This window comes from Nuphar pumila, chromosome 2 (genome assembly GCF_984573655.1).
Source record: "Nuphar pumila chromosome 2, dmNupPumi1.hap1.1, whole genome shotgun sequence".
Taxonomy (NCBI): Eukaryota; Viridiplantae; Streptophyta; class Magnoliopsida; order Nymphaeales; family Nymphaeaceae; genus Nuphar; species Nuphar pumila.
The window spans coordinates 97,307,782-97,334,224 of NC_143250.1; the positions used below are offsets into that span (position 1 = coordinate 97,307,782).

Below are 26,443 nucleotides of genomic sequence, written 5' to 3' on the forward strand. Positions count from 1 at the left end.
ATATATATATATATATATATATATATATATATGTGTGTGTGTGTGTGTGTGTGCGCGCGCGTGCGCGTGCGTACCCACTCTAACTTAAATTTTTGGCTCCACCCCTGGTATGCGTCAGCATTTTCAATGGTTTGGATGTTCCGATCAAAGTAAGTTGAGCTTGGCTGATCTTGCCATTTGAAAAGATAGGCAAGCCATGGCTAGCTTTTCTTAAATAGGCTATGACAAGGGTTTAAGGCCTAACTGTAACGACCCTAACTTATACCTATGAAAAAAGTGATTTTTTTTTTTAAGTGCGAAAACATTCTTAGAAAATCAGAGCCCTTGTAGTTAAACGCAAACACTACCACAAGGAATCTTCTACTCATCTTTCAAACCAAACCAAACCATACTTTATTTAATTAAAGTGCATGTAGTCGGAGACATAAGCAAATAAAATATAACTAAAGCAAAAAGAAGAGTCACGTTATCCAAAAGCAGTTGTCAAGCAATCATGTAATCCTCTTGTAACTTCTCTCAAAGCAAGTCGCCTCATTGGGCATCTGAGGCTACGAAAAAATACAAAAGTAAGGATGTCAGAATCCAAAGAATCTGTGTATGAATCTCTCTAATAAAACAAATAAGTAAAAATAATATAAATAAGATTTATGTAATATTTTATAAAAATATAATTATGACAAATTCATGATTCAATTAACTATTCATGCAATGTGAAATAATTATTAAACATAAGGGATAATTTAATAAATAACATAGAGCATAATTTAAGCAATAAACATATTTAATATGCATTAGGAAACAAACATCATGCCTTCACCAATATATCACAATTAAGAGAATAAGTAAATATGTATGATTTAATGCATAACAGGAAAATGCAAGATTTCAGTGCAATGCATGAATAAATTATTATCTTTTATCAGAGTTTTCTTTTCACATGCATATCTCTATTAGATGCACACAATTTAAGTTTCTTTTTTAATTATCATTGTCCGCAGATACTCCAAACGGGTAAGAATTCTCGAGATCAAATAAGGTTCCTAAGATAACTTATCACATCAGTTGTATTTTAGTACTAGGTTCCAAACTTAGCTCTCGACCAATATCAGGAATCAACACCATCCATCAAAACATTGAAAATCAATAATCAATGTCGGGATACTATGAAAATCAATAATCATAATGTCACTTTCTTGGTATACCAAAACAACAACTGTATCTACACACCACCCCCAGGCAAAGTGGCAGACTCTCCCCAAAATCATGGCCAAGAGAAGAACCTCAATATTGAGTTTAGGGACAACAACAACGACACAGAGTTTTAGTATCCTCATGGTTCCCTAAAATCGCAATGTCCAAGATTCTCATATTATAGAAGAGACATCAAGGAAACGTAGATTAGACTCTTCTTTTAATTTCTTTTATCTTGTTATTAATTTATCTTCTTTAATTTGAAATTCAACATGCATAATTAATAACATAAGCTCATAAATCAACATGCAAAACTCCTCTGTCTGTGGCAACATAGAATAGTGCAATTAGAACAATAATATCACATTTGATTTTTTCAATGCATAAAACATCTCAAACAAAGAGCAACACATGCTTAAGGCTCACACAGCTCATGATGATCCATTTTGATCATCGATGCATTCTTATGCAAAAATCATGAATAACATGTCACTATGCATTCATTTTGCATGTTTTTCAATGCACAATCATGTATGCCAATATAGAGATGTGCATGAAATAACAATATTCATATGCATGTGCATGAGTTCACACATTTATGTTAAATGCATGCTTTCATTCAATTCACATATCTATGTCAAATGCATGCTTTCATTCATAAATCATTTTAATTAAACATGTGAATATTCATGCAAATATGTACATGCAAAACATATCAATTTCATGTATACACATGCACATGAAAGCAATCTTGTATTAATACTTTAATTCAGCATAATACATCAAGTTTAAGCATGTGAATATTTCGTTCTTTTGCATACAAATAGCACATTATAAAAATTTACATGCAGAACTGAATTCAAATCAAGCTTCACGATATCACAATAAGCATGAACAAAAAGAAATAATATTGTAGCAAATCTGCATTTTTCTTAATCAGAAATCTAGACATAAGTCAAGCCCTTTGCCCAACCGACACAGTAGGGTGGGGTTGACCTGGCCAACATAGCCCACGAATAATCATGATCAGAAACATACTTATTACCATGAAAAATAGCTCATATGATAGCAACAAAAACACATACATGTTTAGTGCAATCATGACAACGTACATAATATTTTCTATCTCATTGTTACATAGATGCATGATTACAATTTACATGAAGACATGCATATTAGTCACATGAAAGTATACATGACAGTCCACTCACATATAAGCATACATAATCTGGACATGGGTGACACACAAAATCTAAATTTTTAACATGCATAAAGTTGCACATTTATCATGCATAAATATGTGTATTTGTCATGTCAAAAATCTAAACATGTAATAAGTAAAAATTTGTATATTGAGCATGTTAAAATCAGCATAGGTGACATGTATAGATTCAAACACTTGACATGAGTATATATGTATATATGGTAGGGGTGGCAAAATTTGACCGGACCCGTCAACCCGCTTCTTAGCCGGGTTAGGGCTTGGCTTAAATGGGTCGACCCATCTAACCCATTTATTAAATGGGTCGTGTTCGTGTTAGGGGTATGCCAACTCGCCAACCCGTTTACACGAACCCATCAACCAACAACCCGTTTATATATATATATATATATATATATATATATATATATATATATATATATAACCCTAACTCCTAGCTTTATACTTTAGTCATCCACCTAACTCCTTCCTACCCAGCCGAAAGCCCGAGACCTCTCCTCTCCAGTGGTGATGTGCGTCTGTAAGGTTATCGTGTCTATGTTATCGGGTCGACCCGTTTAATAAATGGGTCGTCGTGTCGTGTAATCATGTTGTATCGACCTGACCCGTTTATTAAACGGGTTAACCGTGTTGTGTCAAGTTACCCATTTAATAAATGGGTCGTGTTCGTGTTTGTCGCATCCGACCCGTTTAATAAACGTGTCGTGTTCGTGTTGAGGTATTCTGACCCGCCGACCCGACCCGATTGCCACCCCTAATAAATGGTCCCTTTTTTTATTGAAGAACTAAATGTAAACTGGGTCTAGCAGGTGTTGTCAAGCCAGCACTTGCCTAGTTGACTGGCTGAACCCGCAACTACTAGACCTGCCCAGTTGAGCTTAGCTCGGTCGGGATGCCCGTCAAGTCCAGCGCATGAGTAAAACTACTACATGCAGGTAAGAAACATCTTCATATTTAGATTTGCGTGCCTAGGCAAAATCGAATTTAGGACTGCATGTATGTGCAAATCCACATCATCAAGCATGCTTATATATATCTATATATGCATCTTTACATTCAAATATGTGTGGTATGCATTCATATTCATATGTATATTCAAAAATGAAGTATGCATGCATGAATAAACTTATATTTCGGCATGCACCGATTCTTAACATAGTTATGCTGATTTTTATTGAGACATGCATGCATAACAAAATTTTCCCACAAGCTTATATGCATCAAACGATTCATACACGAGACTGTTAATGGAAATCAAATTTTACCATGAAACAAGCATTTAACATACCATTTTTTTTTCAGTTCACCTTTTTAAATACCGTACCCAACCAACGAATGGCTGGGCCAAAAATGAGATGCCAAGGCTAGTTCGGTTGGTTGTCAACCGACCCATTATATATATATATATATATATATATATATATATATATATATATATATATATATATATATATATATATATATATATATATATATATATATATATATATATAATGGGTCTGTTGACAACCAACCGAACTAGCCTTGACAACCAACCGAACTATATATATATAATATATATATATATATATTGTGGGCCGGTTGGCAGACAGCCGACTGACAGTCGGCTGGGGTTTTCAAAACACAGCCACCACCCTGCATAGGCTGAACCCTTGCATGTCTGACAGGCCAGCCAAGTGTGACTCGGCTAGGCAGCGAGGCAGCCCATCAATGATGCAAAAACATGATCCAACATAAACATGCAGGGATGAATCATGTTCTATTTTTAGATATACATGCATGACAAGTTCATGTGGCCATTAACCATACAATCTCAGACTTTATGCTTAAATATGTCTATGAATACCCATTCATTGTCATGCATATGCAGGTTTTCATTTTGGTGAGCACATATAAACAAATAAACTTACACATATGCATGCATATATTGATTTTACAATTAGCTTTCACCTAACTCCATTAGACAATTACTTGCCATGAAATATACCATTCACATATCGTCCTAACATGGTAAAAATCCCGTTTTGACAAACATAACAACAAATATGCATAAAAAGAATGCATCTATATGAAAATTGCAACACACTTTTCTTTTCAAAATGTTAGAACCCTAGATCTACGTCACATTATATATATATATTTTTGTTCCAAAATAAATTTTGAAAAGAAGAAAATACATTGATTTCTACCATGAATCTTAGAGTAAATATTCAGATTTACTCATTTCTCATGGGTTTCACTAAAATCTTGCATGATATACAAATCCATGCACTTTTTATCATTCAAATCAAGAGAAAGACCCGTACCTTGATCGTGAATACAAAAAGAAACAAGAACGATGATGAAAAACACCGGACGATCGAAGAAGGAGCCTCATTCTTCTTTCTCTTCATCTTTTTTTCGCTCTTTCTCTTTCCTATTTTTTTCTTTTCTTTTGATCTATTTATAGAGCTCTACATGGACTCTAGAAGAGATTGCCTGGAACTCTCTTTTCTCTTAGAGTTTCAAAAATTTTGAAATTCTTCAAGTTGACTTTTTCAAAGTTTTATTTTATTTGAAACTTCATGGTTTTTTAACCTTCTTATATGCTCCTAAGTGTTTAAGGACTCTACTAAGAGTCCTAAACAAATACCAAAATAAAATTTTAAAATTAAATAATTAATTATTAAATATTAATTAATTAATAAATACTTAGAAGCTTCCAAGAGTTATTTTATTGAACTAGGACACTTCTTAAGTGATTTTATATGGGTTTAAGGGCTCTACTTAGAGTCCTAAACATATGCCAAATTAAAATTTCAGAATTATATTAAATTAATTAATTAATTAATTAGTTATTTAATATTAAATAATAAATACATTTTTAGAAGCTTTCGAAAATTACCAAATTAACTTGGAAGGCTTCTTAACATTGATTAACTCCAATTTAAAGGTTTTTAATGAATTTAAAATTAGAAAAATAGTTGAAAATAGATTTGGATTTGGATTTAGATTCAGATTCAAGATCCAAACCCATCTCAAAAATCCAAATGGGTCTTGAGCTGGATCAATACCAGATTAATATGGGTCTTGGGTAGAGTCCAGATCCATATTAATTTAGATCAAATCCATCAAATCCGATCCGATCCAAATCCTGATCCGAACTAACAAACTGTTTAATTTTTTAAAAAATATGATTTTCGGGCAAACTGTAGCTCGAATCAAGGAAAATAAAATATCATTACGCTCAAAATTTTAAGACGCATCCGACGATATCTAACTCGAATTTTGCTTCTAAAATTCAATAAAAAATAACCTAAATTTTGCTTGAATTTAAAGGTAAAAAATAAAACTTTTTCTCACGCTTTAAGTGACTCGTTTAGGCCTTGACAATCATACTTGGGCCAAGCCAAGACTCGAAATTATCGGCCTAAAATAGAGAACCTGCCAATTTTTCTTCTATACTGAGCCAAATTTTCGAAAATCTTAAATTTAACTAGGTGTGAAAATACGCGATATTACACTAACTGAATTTTGTCTAAGCTTAGTTCTTTGATGGATAGGTTTGACTGAGGCACTTTGATCATTCATTTTTTGTGCTTGGCTGGCCAGCCCTAAATTTGGGTTGGGCTTATTTGGCTTGAGAATACCATTTATTATGGAGATGGACGGTGATTAGTGCATCAAGGTTCCGACTTTGTGGTTTGTTATTGTCTGGATAGGAGGGCAGATTAGCTCATATTGAATATAACCAATCGATCAATGGCCATATTCAATCTCTGCCATCCATCTCACTTGGGAACTCTAAGATCCCAGGGAAAACCTTGGTAAAACCCTTGATGCCCCTCTTGCCCAGGGAAGAGTACACTAAGCTTTGACCTTGGTCAAGGGACATCATCATGGTTTCGGACTTGTGCCTTGCTGACATTCACAAGTCACCCCTACCAGGTGAAAGAAGTCATGTATATTTTTAAAATTGTTAATAATTTAATAAATCCTAATCACATTTTCAACGGCGAACGACGCTTTCTCTTAATTTTATATATTAAAGTATAAAATTTGGATCCTTGGGTGATTCCTAGTCCAAAAGTGGCGACTTGGGTTTCACTCCCAATAGTCATGGTGAAGTGCGTTTTTTTTCTCGTCTGAGAAAGCTGGGGTTAGGCAAACCTACAACTATACCATTGGGATTTGAACTTGCAACGTCCAACACAATGTGCCCCGATTAAAAAAGTATTGGCAATAAATGTCTTCCCTTTATGGCAGGAGCAATTAGTGCACGTCACCTTGTGTTGGGACTTACGTTGCAAGTTCGAAATGATAGAGTTGTACCCAAGATTTCTCTGTTAAGAAAACAAATATTTTATATTGTACGATGGAAGATAGAATTTGTCATGATAATACAGATTATTCGGTGTACCAGTTTTGTTAATTAGGCTACTCAAATCGGCCGATTCACAATCGATTCAATTCATTTTTTAAATATTTTTAAGGAGTTAAAATTGTTTAATATTATTTTGATAAGTTTTATTATTTAATAACACGGGTCATCTAATGGTAAAAAGTTGTAGATTCACAAACAACTTGATTCGATTCAATTCAATTCAATTCTTAGGCTTTTTTAGAAAAACATTCACCTAGTGAACCCATTTTAACAACATTGCCCCGGTGAGCCGAGGGACCTAACGGGTCTCAACAAGTGTTGTGAGAGGCGTACGCCTCATAGGCGAGGCACACGCTCAAGGTACTGAGGCGTTGCTGTGATGCGCCCCTCATCAACCTCCGACCAGTTGTGACCACCGACCACCGGAGTTGCTGTGCTGCAGCTGCTGCTCAGTCATCTCCGACCACCGGACGACCGGCATATCCCTCGCTTCCGTACCAGCTGGGCGGGTGGTCCTTCTCTTACTGCCTCCGCTCCCACCGCTTCACTTCCATTCCAGTTGTGAGAGGCGTACGCCTCAGAGGCGAAGCGCAGGCCTCGCTTCGCCTCATCACATTTAACAACCTTTGTCTCAACAACTTGACGTCTGTTAAAGTGCAATCAAGGATTTTGTTTTTTTACTGGCTTTCAATAAAAGGATTTTTTTTAACCCCAGGATCACAGACCTAGTGGTGCTCTCTCTCTCTCTCTCTCTCTCTGCCGTACCTAGGAATAAAAAGTGCACATAATATGCGAAGACGCTGCGTCATGCATCGCTTATGCAACCATCCATCTTGGCATTTCTCTGTATGGGCGTGGGAAACATTGAGATGGTTGTGGCTGTTTAGCAACAGCAGCAGCTCTGCATCATGAAAAAAATGCCCTGATAACTACGGGTCAGGTTTGGTTCGGACTCATGTCAAACCAAAGCTGGTTTTGATTTTTGGGTATGGTATCGGGTCCAAACCCGGGTTTAATCGGACACACTGTAAGAGAAATCATACCCGGACCTGATAAAAACTATATGAACCAGTCCCTGGTCATACCCGGTAAAATACTATTTTTTATCATTTTTACATTGAAAATTTGCAGTTCTTAATTAGAACTTGGGTCGAATAAGGTCTGGTATAAAATTTCACAAACTATACTTGGCTCCATGTATTAATCAGACATTCAAGTCAGGGCCTGAGTTTTAATCGGTTTTGTAAAGTCTGTGAATTTTTTGGATTTTTCAGAAATAATATGAGATTATATCAGTATTTTTATGAGTAATTCATCGACACTTAATTATCGATGAGATTTTGGATTTTTATCAATTTATTTAACAGTTATGAGTTTTTTTTAACATCTTTAGATTTGGATCTTGATAGAGGATCCACGAGAATCAACCCCCATGAAACCCGGTTCGAAATATGCAAGTGAGATGCCTAGGATCCACTAGATCTCCTAGTTAAATGAGTTTGGATCTATAGAGTGATCCAAAATTGTAAAACACTATAAGGAGAGCTCGGATCCATTCATTGGACTCGATCTAAGTTTAGAATAGTTTCAAGTTAGATCTAGAAAGAGATCCAGACTTCTCAAAAACTTAAGACATAGGTTCAGATCTATTAAATTGGATCTAATCTCAAAATAATTTGGATCCAAGAGGAATCCAAATTATTGAACTGATTGGGTTTAGAATCAGATTCAAATAGAGGAACCAACTTTAAAATAAATAAATAAATATATATATATATATATATATATATATATATATATATATATATATATATATATATATATATATATATATATATATATATATATATATATATATATATATATATTGGATAGGGAGAATTATTGGATGATTTGTAGGGGTGTCAACGGGTTGGGTTTGGTTTGAACCCAGGTAAAATCAGACTTGGACCAGATTTTTGGGTATGATATTAGGTCTGGAGTTTAATCGGGTCTAGTATAAGAGAAACCATACTCGGACCTAATAAAAATTATATAAACTAGACCCGGTAAAACAATATTTTTTATTATCATTTTTACATTGAAAAATTGCAAGTCTTAATCGAAACTCGGGTCAGGCCTGGGTCTGATATAAAATTTTACAAACTATACTCAGATCCATGTATTAATAAGACCTTCTGGTCCGAACTCAGGTCTTCATATTTGTCACCATACTTAGACCCTATAGGGTTTAGTTAGGGTAAACCCGAACTGTTGACACCCCTTAATGATTTGACATCATCGTTGTGTACCGAGCAAACCAATGTTGTCAGTATGAGAATCTGACCTGCGTTGTTGTTTTTTTCCCATAAAAGTGCCGGTATCGTTTGGATCTGTATTGGTTGATATCCGTCTCTTTAAAAATGAATATTTGATAAAATTTTTATAAAAAATGAAAAAATAAAATATTATGAAAAAATTTGAAAAATCAATATAACTCAAAAAAATATAGAAAAATAAGCAATCAGCTTGAATTGGCGGCCTCCCTTCGTGGTAAGCCCCGCAGCATGCACAGTAGAAGAAGGATATGGAAATACAGTGATTTGGCTTGCAATCTCGGGACCCAGTCTTGGTTTGATCACATATGATTTCGAGTTTTTTTATTTACTAAAATAAATAATAAAAAATTTTAAATAGCTTAAATAAATCATAAATGTAAAATATCAACATTTCTCTAAGCATCATTTATATTTGGGTAAGTTTAATTAACATCTAATATCATACGTTTACTGTAAACAACTTGAATCTATAAGATTAGATGGAACCGAGTTAAAACAAAAGAGAAAACTATGGGCTTAACAAGAAAAGTAAGACAGACGCTAATTGATTTGGAAAACCTAAGAAACGTTTACTTACATTACTTATGACCTACTAAAAATGATAGTTGTGCCACATTTAGTTGAGATTTTTTTTAAAATTTCTGTGATAAGTTTCTAGTTGTGATTAACAGTACTGCAGAAAAAGGTTTTTTTAATTATTTGATTTGTTGGATGTGTAGGGCTATAAGAAGGAGAGGGTTGCTTTTGATGGAACATGCATGGTTTGAAATTTCCATCTGATCACTTAACGAGGTCCGATGGATGCAGACCATTGTTTGAAGCCAAAGCAAACAAAAAGAGTGCCTCAGGTCACAGTCAATGGAAACCTAGAGTCAATGGAATCGTTTTGTTTAGTATGCTTTCCTATGTTGTCAGAAAATAATAGACTATTAATTACCAATTATAATCTGGATCTTAAAACCAACTGGGGGGCTCTGCTTGTGTGGCAGGAGCAGTAATTAGTGCACGTTGCAGGTAGGGGTGGCAAAATCCGACCCGACCTGCCAACTCGACCTGCTTCTTAGCCGGGTTAGGGTTTGGCTTAAATGGGTTCGTGTCGTAAATGGGTCGACCCGCCTAACCCGTTTATTAAATGGGTCGTGTTCTTGTTAGGGGTATATATGCCAACCCACCGACCCGTTTACACGAACCTGTCAACCTGCAACCCGAGTCCCACCAAATACACGAACACGAATCCTATTATGGTAATCGGGTCCCATAACCAAGACTGGCAAGTTCCTGAGCGAGATTTTGGCTGATGACATCCCCGCCGAAACCCTAATCCCCCACCCGAAGCTGGCAACAACGTTCTTCCTCACCGGAAAGGTGCTCCTTGCATGGATCTCGACACCAGAGAATAGGCCGTTGATCACGCCGGCAAACGATCCCGATGCCACAACCGATCCGTCATGCTGCTCGACCGCGACCACTCCTCTGTTCTCGCATAACCCTAGCTGGAGGAGAACAACGGTGGAGGCCGATCCTCCACCGTTGTTCTCCTCCAAGAGGTCGTTTACCTCCAAACCCTCGCTCGTCTTTCGGCCAAAGAAGGCACCGGGATCATCGGAGAATCTGATCGGCGGTGATCTGGTAGTCTTCTTGATGAAGAAATCGCCAGCTAGGGGGAACTAGACGAAGAACTTGGGGTCACGACCGCCGTGGAGGAGGTCAAACTCGACACTCATGGAGAGCGGGGAGGCAACGAGGGAACTGAAGGGGCCGATGCCGGTCATGACGACAATGCGGAAGGAGTTGGAGGGGTCGTTGGGGCGGTACGAGAGGCGAACGAAGGGACCGGCGTCGAAGGTGATTGCGAGGCTCATGCAGAGCTCGACGGCAGAATCTCCAACTGAGACCCGTTTATTAAATGGGTTAACAGTGTCGTGTCGGGTTACCCGTTTAATAAATGGGTCATGTTCGTGTTTGCCACATCCGACCCATCTAATAAATGGGTCGTGTTCGTGTTGAGGTATGCTGACCCGCCCACCCGCCAACCCGACCGGATTGCCACCCCAAGTTGCAAGTTCGAATCCCTATAGTATAGTTGTATAACGGGTAGGGGTCTGCCTAACCTCAGCTTTCTCTGCCTAAAAAAAAAAAAAATTTATAATCTGGATTATGGATTGAGGGATGAAAAGAGAAAGCCAACTGATATCTCCCTCTCTCTCTCTCTCTTATAGAGTTTTTTGAATGCTTAAGGCATTTGTTGATAATTGATAATCTTACTGATTCTACACACTATTTTAAGATGATTGTGAACGCAATAAGTCAATTATGACAAAATTAAACTTATAGATGGATATTAGCATGGTCGATTTAATAAGAATCAACCTTTGGATTGTAACTTTTCAATGAAAAATTATGATTTTTTAAGTTAACCGTTAATTTTTGTAATCACCAAAAAAATCCTGCATACAAGTTGGATTCTATCGATTTAAATGTTATATTCACTAAATGAATCCTGCATACAAGTTGGACTTCAGATTCATGGCAGGGGAGAGTTAACACATTGGATGAAATCATGGTCACCAATCTCAAACATATTAAGACACCCGTCTGGGTCGCCCAAGTGGCAGTGTGCCTGGAGAGAAGGTGCTGAGTTCTTGGTCTTAGGTTCAACTCTCACCAAGCGTGCATGTGCCTTGAACTGGTAGACTCCTAAAGAGTTTCTGTGTCGCAAGGGAGGCAGGCCCATTATGTGACCCAGTTCTCGGTGAGGGTTCTTTGTCATAAAAAAATCTCAAACATATTAAGACCCCAAGTGGTCCTCATATTGTCCCCGGCTCATGAATAGGGAGGTCTCCTGCAATGCCGAGTTCTAAGTTCTCTTGTGGATGCCTCCTTCCACGCGAAAGCTTCCTGAAAGTTTAGGGGGGTATATATCCATGGAGTTTTATGCTTCCAGGGCCATGATTGTAAGTACAGCTTGGATGCAAACAGTTTGAATCTGGAACAGCTATAAATACATGGGCGAGTCGGATCTGGTTGGAACTGGAGCAAGTGCAAAACCTCTATCCTGGATCTGAACCATTTGCATCCCTAGCTGGGTACATCCGGCCTGGATGTAATTTATCCATATAATAAAAAAAAAGTCACACATTTTCTTTTTTCTTTTTTATAGGCAAGCTGGGGTTAGGCAGACCCCTAGGAGATATCTCTTAAGCCCAATGTGGCAGGGTGATTCTAACCTGGACCTTCAGCTTAGCTCAGGACCCAGCTTACCACATGGGATACCACCTAGGTGGTAAAAAAAGTCACACATGTAATTATGAGAAAAATCAGATATTCCAAAATATCAGAAGAGTTTCCTCGCCCATAGTTTTCCAAGAACAAGATTTGGGACTATGTTTGAAACATCGTATATTATCACATGGATGAGGTTCATAAACGATATTGATAATATGATTCTTTTTGAAAATTTAGATAATATACTATTATTTTATAAAAAAGAGGGCGACCTCTATTTTCCACGAGTAGCTTGACGAGAGGGTGGTGTGTGTTCTCCCTCGAAGATGTACTGAATGCCACAGTGCGTGCTCGGGGGTCCGAATGAGTGCCACGTATGTAAGCACATGGGGCTCATATTCCTGTGTGTGTCAGCATCACTTAACATCGGAGTCCGGTGCAGTTGCAAAGACTTAAGTACCCTTTCTTGCTATTCTTGACATGAAACGATGGTTCAAGAAAATGACAAAAATGTCCTCCATCTACAAAGTCGAGGATGATGTTGACTCTTCAAAGTCTAAACAGCGAAACAAACCTGAAGCTCTTTCTCTTTCTTTTCTGTTTAAACTTTTTGTCGTCGTCTTCTTCTTCTTCCTTCTTCGTGAAACACTGTAACCCCCCCTCTCTCTCTCTAGAGAAGAAATTAAGGAAGGCAAAGAGCCGACGATCTGATGGTGATCATCATCCTCTTTCTGCTAGTAGTGGCCGAAATGTTGCCCCCGTCCAGCAGGCAACCGACTGCGGTGGCCCCTTTGCCGCCTTCAAAGGACACCTACAATGAAATATTCCTACAGTACACCTACAATGGAGTCTTTCAAAGTATAATCCGTCTACCCCTATGTCAGCAATACTTCCAATCAGAGCTATGCCTTCCAGGCCACCCTGGCGTTGCTCAACAAGGGCGTCGGGAATGACACGTTCCTCTCCGACTTCCCCATCACGAACCTCAAGACTGCCATTGGGATGGCTGACGACTATAGCCTGATCATGGCGAAGATCGTGCTCAAGGGGATGGTGTTTGGCATTGCGATTTACGATTTACACACAGTAGCGATTTACGAAAATCGCGTAGCGCAAAAAAATGACAAATCACAAAATCGAGTAGCGATTTATGAAAATCGCGTAGCTAAAAAAAATGGCAAATCGCTATATCGAGTAACAATTTACGAAAATCGCGTAGCGAAAAAAATAGCAAATCGCTAAATCGAGTAGCGATTTACGAAAATCATGTAACAAAAAAAAAATCACGAGAAAGAGTTTTACGAAAACCTCGAGCAAAAAACAAACGAAGGAAACATATGAACGCCACGATCAAACAAAACACTTTATTGCTCTTTTCGACAATTACAAGAGAAAAAAAAGAAAAAAATTATACAATGGACCCGTGTCGGGAGGAGCTCTTGGACCCCCCTCCTGTAAGGGCAAAAACTCTGAATCAGGCTCCACAACTCATCAAGTTGAACCATGCTACAATTAGTGTGCAGGTCAATCGGTGCTTAATGAAGCAGTGTAGGATCGTCTGCTGGATGTGCACAGAGGCAGAAAGAGAAGGGAGAGAGAGAGGGTTGATGGTCATGGCCTTCTTCAGGGGGGATTTCTTTTTCGGATAATTCTGCAGTGCATGGACTAGGTCTTAAATAACCATCTTCGGGGTACTTAAGTCTTTGCAACCGCTCCTTTTATAGAATCATCATTTTTATGACACCAATGGAGGAAAGGTTACTTAAGTCTTTGTAACCACACCGGTCTCCGATGCTAACCGATGATGACAAACATGAAAATACGAGCCACACGTGCTTACATACGTGACGTTCATTGGGACCCCCGAACACGAGATGTAGCTAACGGTCGTCTTGAGGGGCGGGGGGACATATAACCTGCTTCGTAGCTTGACTATCAAATCATGCTAAATAATAACGAGAAGTTCTATATTTCCTTTTTCTTTTGAAGGAAATGAAAAGGTTCTATTAGTTCAAGCAACTTTCCAAAGTGCAACACTTAAAAAGGTGTATTTATTTGTCACAAATTTCGAATCCTAAGTTTTTTTTTTTAATGACAAGGAACCCTCGTCAATAACTAGGTCACATAATCAACCCTTCCCCAAGCAACAATCAAACCCCTGGTAGGGCCATGACCACCCTGTCTTACGTGGCCCACCTTCAAAAGCTATGAACACACCCACACACCCGTGCGCCAACAGGGTTTGATCCGGTGCCTTACCTGAAGGCCTTCACAACCATTGTGTTGGCCACGCCGGTGACCCCACGGTGGTAGATCCAAGGTGATATTATATTACACACCTTCCAATACATGGATCTTGAGCCAAAGATCCGTGTATTTAGGGGGGGGGGGGGGGGGTTGAGTCTTGCAAAACCAGGGAATTGACATCGACTCCATGCCAGATCAGTCCCTTGTATTTAGGGGGGGGGGGGGGGGGGGGGGGGTTGAGTTTTGGATGCCGTTTCCCCATACAAAATATGGAAAAACAAACAAACTGATAATCCACCATCAAGTTTAGATGATGAACATTCTACTTTTTCATAAAACTTAGACAACCACCGCGGTGGTTACCATGTGGTCAGTGGGATCCTGTGCATCAAACTGAAGGCCCAGGATTGAATCCTTCTGGTGCATGGGAGCTGCCATTGCTTTATCACGGTTGATCAGGCATGTAAGGCTGGGTGGTCGTGTCCTCACCCGGAGTTTTGCCTCGAAGGGAGGCAGGTTCATTAGGTGACCTGGTTCTCGGTGAGGATTTCCTTAGTTATTAAAGAAAAAGTACTTAAGAGGCATCCACACCAATGTGATGGTTTTTAATTAGGAATATTATATATGCTTTTCACTCTCTTATATAGTTATATTGCTTGCTCATATGCATGTTTTATGTGGTAAGGGATGTGATGGTTCGGTATTGTTGAATTCAACTGCTGGAATTCCGGCAGAGAAGGATGGCATTCCCAATGAAAACATTCTGGCATTAACAGGTTTCGAGATTATAGATCAAGTGAAGGCTCAGGTTGAAAAGAAGTGCCCTGGTGTGGTTTCATGCGCTGATATTCTTGCATTGGCAGCCCGTGATGCCATCTCCTTCCAAGTAAGCTTGCATGCATGCATGGACTTAGGGATGTAAATGGGTTGGATGTAGGCATTACCCAATCTGATCCGATCCGATCAACCTAATCGGATTTGGGGTTGGATTCAGATTCGGATTACAAAAGCTCAAAGCGAATCTGGATCCGATTGACTGGCTTAAATAGCTAATTGAATTTAAGATTTATGTGTGTTCGGACTCAGATATGCATTAGATTCAGATTCAGCCTTGAATGCAATACTCTATACCAAACCCAGGTTCCAATTATCAATCTGATACCACTTATGCTAGCGAACCTGGCTAACGGATTTGGATTCGGTTGGATATAGAACCCGGATCCGAACGGTTGATATTTCACATGACCTAATTATGAAATTTGTTTCACTTTCTTGTGCAGTTCAAGAAATTGATGTGGAATGTTTTGACTGGGAGAAGGGATGGGAGGGTTTCTCTTGCTAGTGATCTGTCTTCGAACCTACCTTCACCCTTTATGAACTTCACTCAACTTGTGGAAACCTTTGCCAGAAAAGGTCTCAATGCCAAAGACATGGTGGTCTTATCAGGTATGACTTGGTTGTCTAGCTTTAATTTTTTTTCCATGCAGATCAGGGAAACCATCCCCGGAACCAAAAACCTCGATGGTGTAAACCCGTGGCGCACCCCTTGCCCTCAGGGAGTCATCCAGTTTCGACTATTACACAAGAGGGTAGACCCGCAGGAGTCGATCCCCGACTGCCCATTTAACAGCCGAGGCCCGTTCCAATTACGCTAACCCTTTTGGGGCACTTGGTTGGCTAGTTTGATGCTGTATTTTTACATGCCTAGCAAAGTTTGGAATAACCAAATCCACTTGCGAGTTTTGGATGTACAAGCTTGAGCCTTTTGAGGAATTAATGGACGCCCATAGTATGGTGACCAAGTTCCATCCATAGTCACAGATCTTAAGATTATTCTTGAGAAAATATCAGTGAGAAAAAATCTTGGATTATTTTGCAAATTCTTGGGGAAATATAATCATACATAAAATTATAAAATGCATACAATAATATAAATAAAAATATTGATAATATATAAAACTATTCAAAAAGTTTTTTATTGCATGCACAGGAAGCGAGGTCAACTGAGAATGTTTGATTGATAAGTAGATAAAAAGAGCACTATTTTTGTTAGGTTAATTAAAAATCTGACCTTTACAAAATAGGTGGTATTTTGAAAATATCACCATTTTCAGCATAACATCCTGACTTTGAAAACGTCATAGTAAGATCATGATATTATCAAAATATCAGTGGTGTAATTATGATTTCATCAAATTGGTTCGCACTTCATAATGTTTCGGTTCATCTCCTACCTATCATATGGATTTACCAACAGAAATTAATGTACAGTCGAATGAGGCTGCTGCAAAATATTTACTCCTCTCTTAATTGCCAAATCATGACTTAGGGTGCGTCTTGGTGACATGCTAAACCGGGTTTAAAACCTCGTTTAGCACGTAAACTGGGTTAGGGGTGGCAATCGGGTCGGGTTGGCGTGTCAGCATACCTCAACCCGAACCCGACCCGTTTATTAAACGGGTCGGCTGTGGCAAACACGAACCCGACCCGTTTAATAAACGGGTAACCCGACACGACCCGCCAACCCATTTAATAAATGGGTTGGGTCGGGTAAACGGGTTTTCAGGTTGGCGGGTTGACGGATCGGGTTGGCAGGTAGGCAGGTTGGCGGGTCGGGTTGACGGGTCGGGTTAGCGGGTCGGGTTGACGGGTCAGGCAGACGGGTTGGCGGGTCGGGTTGACGGGTCAGGCAGACGGGTTGGCGGGTCGGGTTGGCGGGTTGACCCACCCGCCTTACCCGTTTATTAAACGGGTCAGCCGGGTTGGCGGGTTGGCATACCCCCAACCCGAACCCGACCTGTTTAATAAACGGGTTACGTGGGTCGACCCGTTTATTAAACGGGTTGGCTTAAGCCCAACCCGAACCCGCCTAAGAGGCGGGTTGGCGGGTCGTGTCAGAAATTGCCACCCCTAAACTGGGTTTTAGTTGCATAAACTGGTTTTGTGTTGTGTTTGGACGACACCGAATTTGAGTTAATGCAAACTAACCCAGTTTGTGCTAAAACCGGGTTTGAAAAAACGTGGTCCTCCATTTAGACATAAAGATTATGATATCAAATTTTAACAATTATATCATTTCTTTTTTTCTTTATGACTATTTAACAATTGGGTCTTTTGGTATGTGTACATATTAGGTGCGCACACACTTGGTATTAGTCACTGCAATTTTTTCAGCAACAGGCTGTACAACTTCACAGGGAAAGGTGATGCAGACCCTTCATTGAACCCCATCTATGCAGACTTCTTGAGAACCAAATGCACTTCTCTCTCAGACACCACCACCACAGTTGATATGGACACCCAAAGCTCCACCTCTTTTGATAACCACTACTTTCTGCTCCTCAAAATGAACCAAGGTCTCTTTCAATCAGATGCAGCACTTCTCACAGACAAGAGAGGCAGTAAGGTGGTTGACTCAATGCTCATCTCCAAGAATTTCTTGATAGAGTTTGGCAAGTCAATGGAGAAGTTGGGAACCATAGGTGTGCTCACAGGAAAAGCTGGAGAACTAAGGCACAGTTGTGCTGTTGTGAATGCTTAGATTGTGTTCATGTCAGTAAGAAAGTGAGGCTGTATGAACTGTTTAAGAATAAGAGACAAGTTGCAATGATGTGCAATTCTGTATTTCCAAAGACCATGAACTAAGAATAAGAAGGAAGCTGCACTAACAATTCTTAATTAATTTATTACGAAAATGGTTGTTATGCTTGAATCCATCTGGTCTCCCATCCAATATGCCATACCATGATCACAGATATAGCTGATATGGCAAAAATAACATGATATTATTGTGATATTTTTATCGCAATATTAAAATTATGTATATTTTATGTTTCGATATACTGATATTTTTCCAAGATTTTCTTGACAAAAATTTGATTTTCTAAATATTGCAAGATTTTCTAAATATTGCAAAATTTCATTAGCAGGCCCCCGGGTGGTAAAAATCCTTGAGTGTACTCCCAGCTTCGACTTTGTGTTCGGTTATGAAGTACCCCATTTAAACTTTCGGTATTTTGAACTCAAGTGTCAAGTCGTGAAAGAGATCAAAATTTATTTTTCAGATTGCCCTAATTTGAGTAATGGACATTCAAATGAAAATGTTCTGCTATAAGGAAAATGATATATATATATATATATATATATATATATATATATATATATATATATATATATATATATATATATATATATATATATATATATATATATATATATATATATATATATACCCTGATTGCTAGGCGTGCAAACGGGTCAGATTCGGGGTGGATCTTGATATATCCGATTCTGAATCCAAAATGCAAACATTAGATCTTAATCTGAATCCAGATCCGAATTAGATCCGATGGGGTAAGGTTGAAACAGAATATGAAATACAAGTGTGATAATATTTTATCTAGAAAAAATAGAAGAAAAACAAGCTATTTACATGTAAAAAATGAAAACGGATTGGATTTTGATTTGGATCAATTCTAGAACCAAATCAAAATACTGATTCGAATCTAAAAGTAATCCGATTGATCAGATTCGAATCCTATCAGAATGCACATTTGGATTTTAATTAAAGGATCCCAAATCCGAAAAAAATATTTGGACTCGAATCGGATATCGGACCATATTCAATCCATTTGCAGCACTACTGACTGCATAGCCATTTGAAGTAAGTTGTTGTAACTTGGCGTTGCCACCTGTAAAGTTCATGCACAGTTTTCCACGACATTCATGGTTGAGTGGCAATGTCTCATCTACTTGGTCTTCAGACATATTTTGGGTTGAGTTAATATATTCACTGTTGCCAAGTAGGGGGGTGTCAATGGGTCGGGTTTGACCTGGACCCAACCCATACCAAACCCTATATATGAGGTCAGGGTTTGCTGATAAATAATTAAGAAGGTCCGATTATAATATGGGTCAGACTCAAACGGTCCAATCCAGGTATGATTTGTGAAATTTCATACCAGAACCGTGGCCAAGCCCAGTTTGGACTAAGATCCACAAATTTTCAATGTAAAAAGGATGACAAATATTATTTTACCGGGTATGATCTGGCTCTGATTCATGAAATCCATATAGGATCTGGGTATGGTTTTTCTTATGATGAGTCCCATTGAACCCTGATCTGGACTCGGTACTAGTATCTCAAATCAGGTCTGAGTCTAGTTTTTACATAGGTTGTTACCAAAACAGGAGTTGGCAATCCCAACACAATATGTCAACACCATTGACAAGAGGATGTTTTTAGCAACTTAAGAATGGGAACTGAGTATCGCTTTCAACAATTTGAAAGTCTTTTACATCTAAATTTTAATTATATTAAAAGTCAGATTTGCATTTACATCTAAATTTTAATTATAATCAAAATCAGATTTGCATTAAAATGTAAAGACCTAAAACCAAATCTAAACAATTTAACTAGGTATAGGTATGTCCATGTCGGTAGAAAGTATAGTATCCAATTAATAATTGGATTTGGATTCGATTTGGGGCTTCTACATCCGAATCTGAAACTGAGTCTCAACGAAATTAACATGAATTTGATGGAAGTGTGTGCAAATCTGTATCTGATTATCCATTTTATGCTGGTCGATCTGGATCTGGCACTACCTTTTCCCATACGAATCTGAATCTGACTCCAAATCGGATCAGTGACTATGGGATAAGGTTGGATTCAATAAGGTCTAGACCTGAACCAAATCCAACCTGTTTACATCCTTACATTTAATCTTACATATTATATATATACATGAATGGGATACAAGAAGTTAGGAGTCCATTTCTTCAATTTATCATTTTTTAGGGCCTGTTTGGAATCTCGGCACTGGGATGGGCGTTTATTCCATTGGGAAGTGAGGCACTTTCTCCTTTGTATTTACACTAAATCATGGATTTGGCAGCTGCCACTTCTTCAAATGCATAAACTCCATAAATGCCCATCCCAGCTACAGATTTCAAATGGGCCCTTCGAGAAAAAGGTGAAGTGGAGTTGATTTTTTTCTTTTCCCTCGTTGAAAAAATATTTTTCCATTTTTTTTTTCAAATAAGTGTTGTCCCACAAGAAGCTTGTGGTTATGAGTAGGGGTGTCAACGGGTCGGGTTTACCCATACCCGATCTGAACAAAACCCTATAGGGTCTGGGTATTGTGATAAATAATAAGACCCGATTAAGACCCATGTTCGAACCCGAAGGTCTGATTAATACATGGAGCCAGGTATAGTTTGTGAAATTTTATACCAGACCCGGGCCCGACCTGAGTTCCGATGAAAACCCACAAAATTTCAATGTAAAAATGATAAAAAATATTATTTTACTTGGGTATGGTCCGGGTATGGCTTCTCTTATGGTGGGTCCGATTAGACCCAGGTTCAGATCCGATACCATATCGGGGCTAGGTCTGGTTCCACCTGGATCCAAACCTAACCCGATCGGATGACACCCCTAGTTATGAGCTTAAAAAATGTGGGCCCCACAAGTTGCTATATTCTCAAGGTAAATATGCTATACGCAACAATGTCAAGAATTTTAGTTAGTTAGATTTTAAAACCCGGTGACTTATCACTCGACTCGTCCTTGAGTAACTCATGACTCGGCCGGGTCAACTCGGTGACTTGGTTGGGTCAACTCAATGACTCGGCCGGGTCATGTTAACTTTATATTTTATATAAAACATGTAAATATATGTATATATTATCTATATTTTATAGTATTTTACTAATATATTATATATAATATACATTATATGATAATTTTTATAATATATATATATATATTTAATATATATATATATATATATATATATATATATATATATATATATATATATATATATATATATATATATATATGAGTCACCCATGACTTGTCTAGTTTTTAAAAGACAAGTTAAACCTGGTTTTTGACCTAGAGACTGGGTTATCCGGGCCGAGTCAACCAAGTCACTGTGTCACTCCACAAGTTTTTAAACTATGAGTTCAACTATACAAGTTACTTAAAACAGAAGAACAAAAACTCAGGGGTGAAAGATTAGGGCAAATTCAGCAAAAATATTTTCAAACTATTGCCTGTTTTGAAATATCCTGTTTTTAATTGATATTAACACGATAAAAACACATTTTGCTTAGTTTTTTTATTTTAGTTCTATTTATATTATATATATATATATATTATATATATTATATGTTATATAAACTGATATTTTCATGAGATTCTGTCTAGAAAAATGCATTTTTTTCAAAACATGATGAGATTTTCCCTCAACGACATTTTCCTCGAGAATGAGATTTATGACTGGTTAAAAATATTCTTTATAGATATAACTACGACGGTAAGATGAGTATACATGTGAGCAAAATACATCGGATGAGGTAATATCCGATCACCATCAAGCAAAAGAATGGGAGTGTATCATGAAAATTTCTTTTTGTTTTTTTTTTTAACATTAATCATGCATCATAAATGGGTCTACTTGACAGTGGTCCAGACTTTGGACAGCGCTCGAGACTTATAAAATCTAAATTGCTCTCTCTCTCTCTAGATAATAATTGGTAATTGGTGAATTTTCAGTGGAGTTCATCCCCCGTCTTCATGCCCTTCTTAAATCTTATTATACAAGTTATTTTGATCAAATCTGACCCTATAGATGGATTCAGCATTGTCAATTTAATAAGAGCCGGCCCTTGAATTGAATAGTATTTTTTCAACCAAAAAAATAAAATTTTAAATCACAAAATTTTGTGATTTTATCAACCATTGATTTTGAATGGATATAACATCCTAGGCAACAGTTGGATTTAGGCGATTTAAATATTGATCTTCATTGAATGAATGATACAGATCACATCTATGAAGTCCGATTGAATCAAAACAACTTGCATCAATAAAATCCAAAGCAAGGGTACCAAGATCGGGATGACATAAGGGATGAGTGAAACCCATTTGTTATTTGTGGGGACTATTATCATTAGAAATATCATGGGTTCTATCATACATTCAATCCTACCCATCCAATCAATGGCTAAATGATTCTGCTGGATGGTTAAGATTGAATATATGATGAAACCCATCCTATTTCAAATGATGGGATCCGTTCCCGGCCAACAACTCCTCTCTCTATATATATATCTTTTGTCTAGATGATAATTTGTAATTAATGAATTAACTCTGACAAAATATAAAACGTAAGTATAAGTAGAGTGTAAAATGGGTGAAGTTGACTTGAAGGCTCTTTTCAAGTGCCCTACATTGGGATGGAAATACGTTTTCAATTTTCATGTAAGAGAAAGGCTCCTTTTGGGGAGGGAAGATACACTGATAGGACCAAGTACCTTGCAAGATTCTTAGATCCAATCACTGACAGCCACGTACCTCATACCTTTCTTTAGGAGGGATTGGGACGTGGATGCTATTGGTTGGCCGAATTCTTCCACGAGTATTGGAGATGAATTAGGTGTCAATACTATAAGAAATTACCTCTTTATTGGCACGCCTCATATTCTCGCCTTATTGGTGAGAAATATACTCATGTCACTAAAGAGTTGCATTATACTGGCCCACCAAACATTACGTCAGAGCAAAATACTGTTGCACCAGTTAGGGTGTTTACTAAAAGATTGTAAAAAAAATTTTTAATCATTTCCTAGCACAAAATATGTTTGTGCCAGTAAAGTAAACGCCTTTACTAGCACAAAATATATTTGTGTTAGTAAAGGTGGTCCTTTACTGGCACAAAACTGTTTTGCACCAGTAAAGACTTCATCAAACATTAAAAAAAAAGAATTTGTGAAATTAACACCGTCAATCCGCATCACTAGAACCTTCTATTTCTCTCTCTCTCTCTCTCTCTCTCTCTCTCTCTCACACACACACACACACACACACCTACCATCTCTCTTGTCCCTGCCCCCTCTTGCTCTCTTGCCCCCTCTCTCTTTATCGCCCTTCTCTCTGTGGTCCCTGCCCCCCCGTCTTTATCACCCCCTTTCTCTGTGACCCTCACCTCCTCTTTGTCTACCTCATTATGGTTTGTCGGATTTGTCTTCCTCACATTGTTTCGTTGACAAGATAAATTTATTTATTTTTATATATGATTTAAATTTTAAGGGTTTTACATATTAATTACATATTTTGTAAATGATTTATTGAATACATGGTAAATGTATTTTTTTGTCATATATGATTTATATTTTAGATGTTTTATATTTTATATTTTTATTTTGTTATTGATTTATTGAATGCATACTAAATATATTTTTTATATATGATTTAGATTTTAAGGATTTTATATATTAATTACTTATTTTATGATTTATTTATTGAATGCATGATAAATATACTTATTTTCATATATGATTTAGATTTTAAGAGTTTTACATTTTAATTCTCTATTTTGTGATTGATTTATTGAATGCATGCTAAATGTATTTTTTTATATGATTTAGATTTTAGAATGTGGTATTTTTTTATTCCAAAAAAAAACCCTCCTGAAAGCACATTGGCTGGCCTCCGATTGGTAAAACCCTTGAGGTACCCCCCTGCCTATTGGGAAGTTCACCCAGTTTTGACTCGCGGCAAGGGATGCCACCCATGCCAATTCCTTCTCAGTCCAGTGCTTTGGCAAAACAATTGCTTCAAAACAATAGAATGCACCCAAACAACAGTAGGTGCTCAAGAGACATTTTCTAATTCTAAGCTCTCAAAGGGTTTGGTCCACTTGGATTTCTTTTTCACTCTATATAATAATCGGTGAGAAGGGGTGGTCCACCCTTTGTCCTCCCCTTCAAAATTTGTATGTTAAATATGGTTTTTTGGCAAATTTCACCATAAGAATGTGATCTCCATGATTAAAACATATTAATAGACTCTTGGATCAAACTTTTTTGATGTGTAGATAGGTTTTTACAAGGATCTAAAAATCAATGGCTATGAATTTTTTCATGTTATAAAATCTTACTTACACATCAAAAACTTTGATCTTAGAGTCTAATCATATGTTTTCAACCATGGAGATAGCATTTATAGAGTTAGATTTGCCGACACACACATATATATTGGCTACTAATGAAGGCAAAGAACTAATTAACAGAAATCACTCTGCTTTAAAAAAATTTATTTTTTGTAGATCATATGTTACAGATGTGATCTACATGGTTTGGTTAGTAGGAAACTTGTTTTGAATAATGTAATTATGAAAAATAATTAGGTCTTTAAAGTGGTCCAAAAATCAATAACCCATAATGTACCAAAATTTCATAAATCAAAAAATCACATTTTTACATCAGAAAAACATGATTCAAGACTTTATATACTTAGCAAACAAACCATGTTGAACACATCTATATGGTTAGATTGAGTCGATATAACTTGCACTATGATTTTTAGCTCATTAGTTTTGTACTTTCATTAGTATCTAATCTATCTATCTATCTATCTATCTATATATATATATATATATATATATATATATATATATATATATATATATATATATATATATATATATATATATATATATTGAAAGGGAGAACAAGGAGTGAACTATCCCTTCTCATCATTGGTAGTTGTTGTATTATGTCATGACAAAAAATTTAGAAATCACAAGGGTTGACTTGACCCACATGTATTTTTGACCAAAAACTTCCTTTCCTTTGTAAATTTCTCATTGTGTGTGAAAATTTCAAACTATGATATTTCGATGCTCGTTCATAAGCCACCCCTCCCCTTTATCATCCAAAAACTAAAGGAATAAAAAATCACTTTCTATTGCTTTATCTGTCGCTGTCAATCACAGCTAGAAACTTATCAAATAAACAATCAAACTCCACATATGCGACTTACAATAATCATTTTTACAACTCATATATAATGTATAAGGATTTGTAATTAGTAAACATAAAGAAATGTTTCTTATTTTTTCCAAGTCAATTTGTATCATCTTCCTAATTTCTCCCCTTGTTAAGCACGCGCGCACACACACACACACACACACACACACACACACACACACACACACACATATATATATATATATATATATATATATATATATATATATATATATATATATATATATATATATGGGTAACTGAAATTAGGGGTGGGCATCGGGTCGGCCTGGTCAACAACCCGACCAGTTTACTAATGGTTCATGTTTTGGCCCCATTCTTAATGGGCTTGAGTTTGAAGGCCCATTGGTTCAACAAGCCAATATGAAGCGGGCTGGGTCTGGCTTGGCCCAATCCTAAAATACATAAATGCTTGACTAAAATTATGTGATAATGAGAGTAACAATTATTCTCATGCAACTAATTAGGTAGTTTGTAAAACCTACACATTTTTGATATTTTACGAGCAATAAAGGCGAGCTTAGTGTCGAAATATTATTTGAACTAAGATGAGATTTAATTATAATTTGAGCATTAATTAGATTTGGAATGAATCTCAGACTGGAAATTTATTTCGAATGGGGTTTCAATTTTTAATCAAATTTAATCTAGATTTAAATTGAACTTAATTAGAGTTTAACTTGAGTTTTAGTCGGGATTCAAATTAAGTGTGCATTTGAATTTGGAGTCTCATTGAATTTCGATTTCAATTTCTAGAGTTTTATTGAATTTGGATTTCGATTTGGGAATTTGAATTTGGATTTAATTAAGAGGTCTAAAAAAATATAATTAGATGTGGGTTTGATTCAAATCTAAATTTAAAATTTAATTGATTATCAATTTAAGTTTGAATTATACAATAATTTGAATTTTTATCGCAATTGAGTTTGGAATTTAAATTGAATTTGGATATAATATCTGTGATTCTTCAGGGTATTTTCAATAAATAAAATAGTATTAATGATGAATTTTATGAAAAAATAGTGCAAAAATATG

General features: G+C 36.9%; 2 protein-coding genes across 2 annotated transcripts; one reads left to right on the forward strand and one right to left on the reverse strand.

The window, feature by feature from the left end:
• Positions 1 to 10,287: 10,287 nt before the first annotated feature.
• On the reverse strand, positions 10,288 to 10,866 carry LOC149846298 (uncharacterized). The gene is made up of 2 exons (XM_089990851.1): positions 10,775 to 10,866; positions 10,288 to 10,720 (listed from the first exon to the last, which is right to left on the reverse strand). The coding sequence occupies exons 1-2, from the start codon at positions 10,864 to 10,866 to the stop codon at positions 10,288 to 10,290; spliced, it is 525 nt and encodes a 174-aa protein (XP_089846977.1).
• LOC149846299 (peroxidase 3-like) lies at positions 10,865 to 18,107 on the forward strand. The gene is made up of 5 exons (XM_089990863.1): positions 10,865 to 10,939; positions 13,235 to 13,372; positions 15,180 to 15,452; positions 15,847 to 16,012; positions 17,701 to 18,107. The coding sequence occupies exons 1-5, from the start codon at positions 10,865 to 10,867 to the stop codon at positions 18,105 to 18,107; spliced, it is 1,059 nt and encodes a 352-aa protein (XP_089846989.1).
• Positions 18,108 to 26,443: the final 8,336 nt, after the last annotated feature.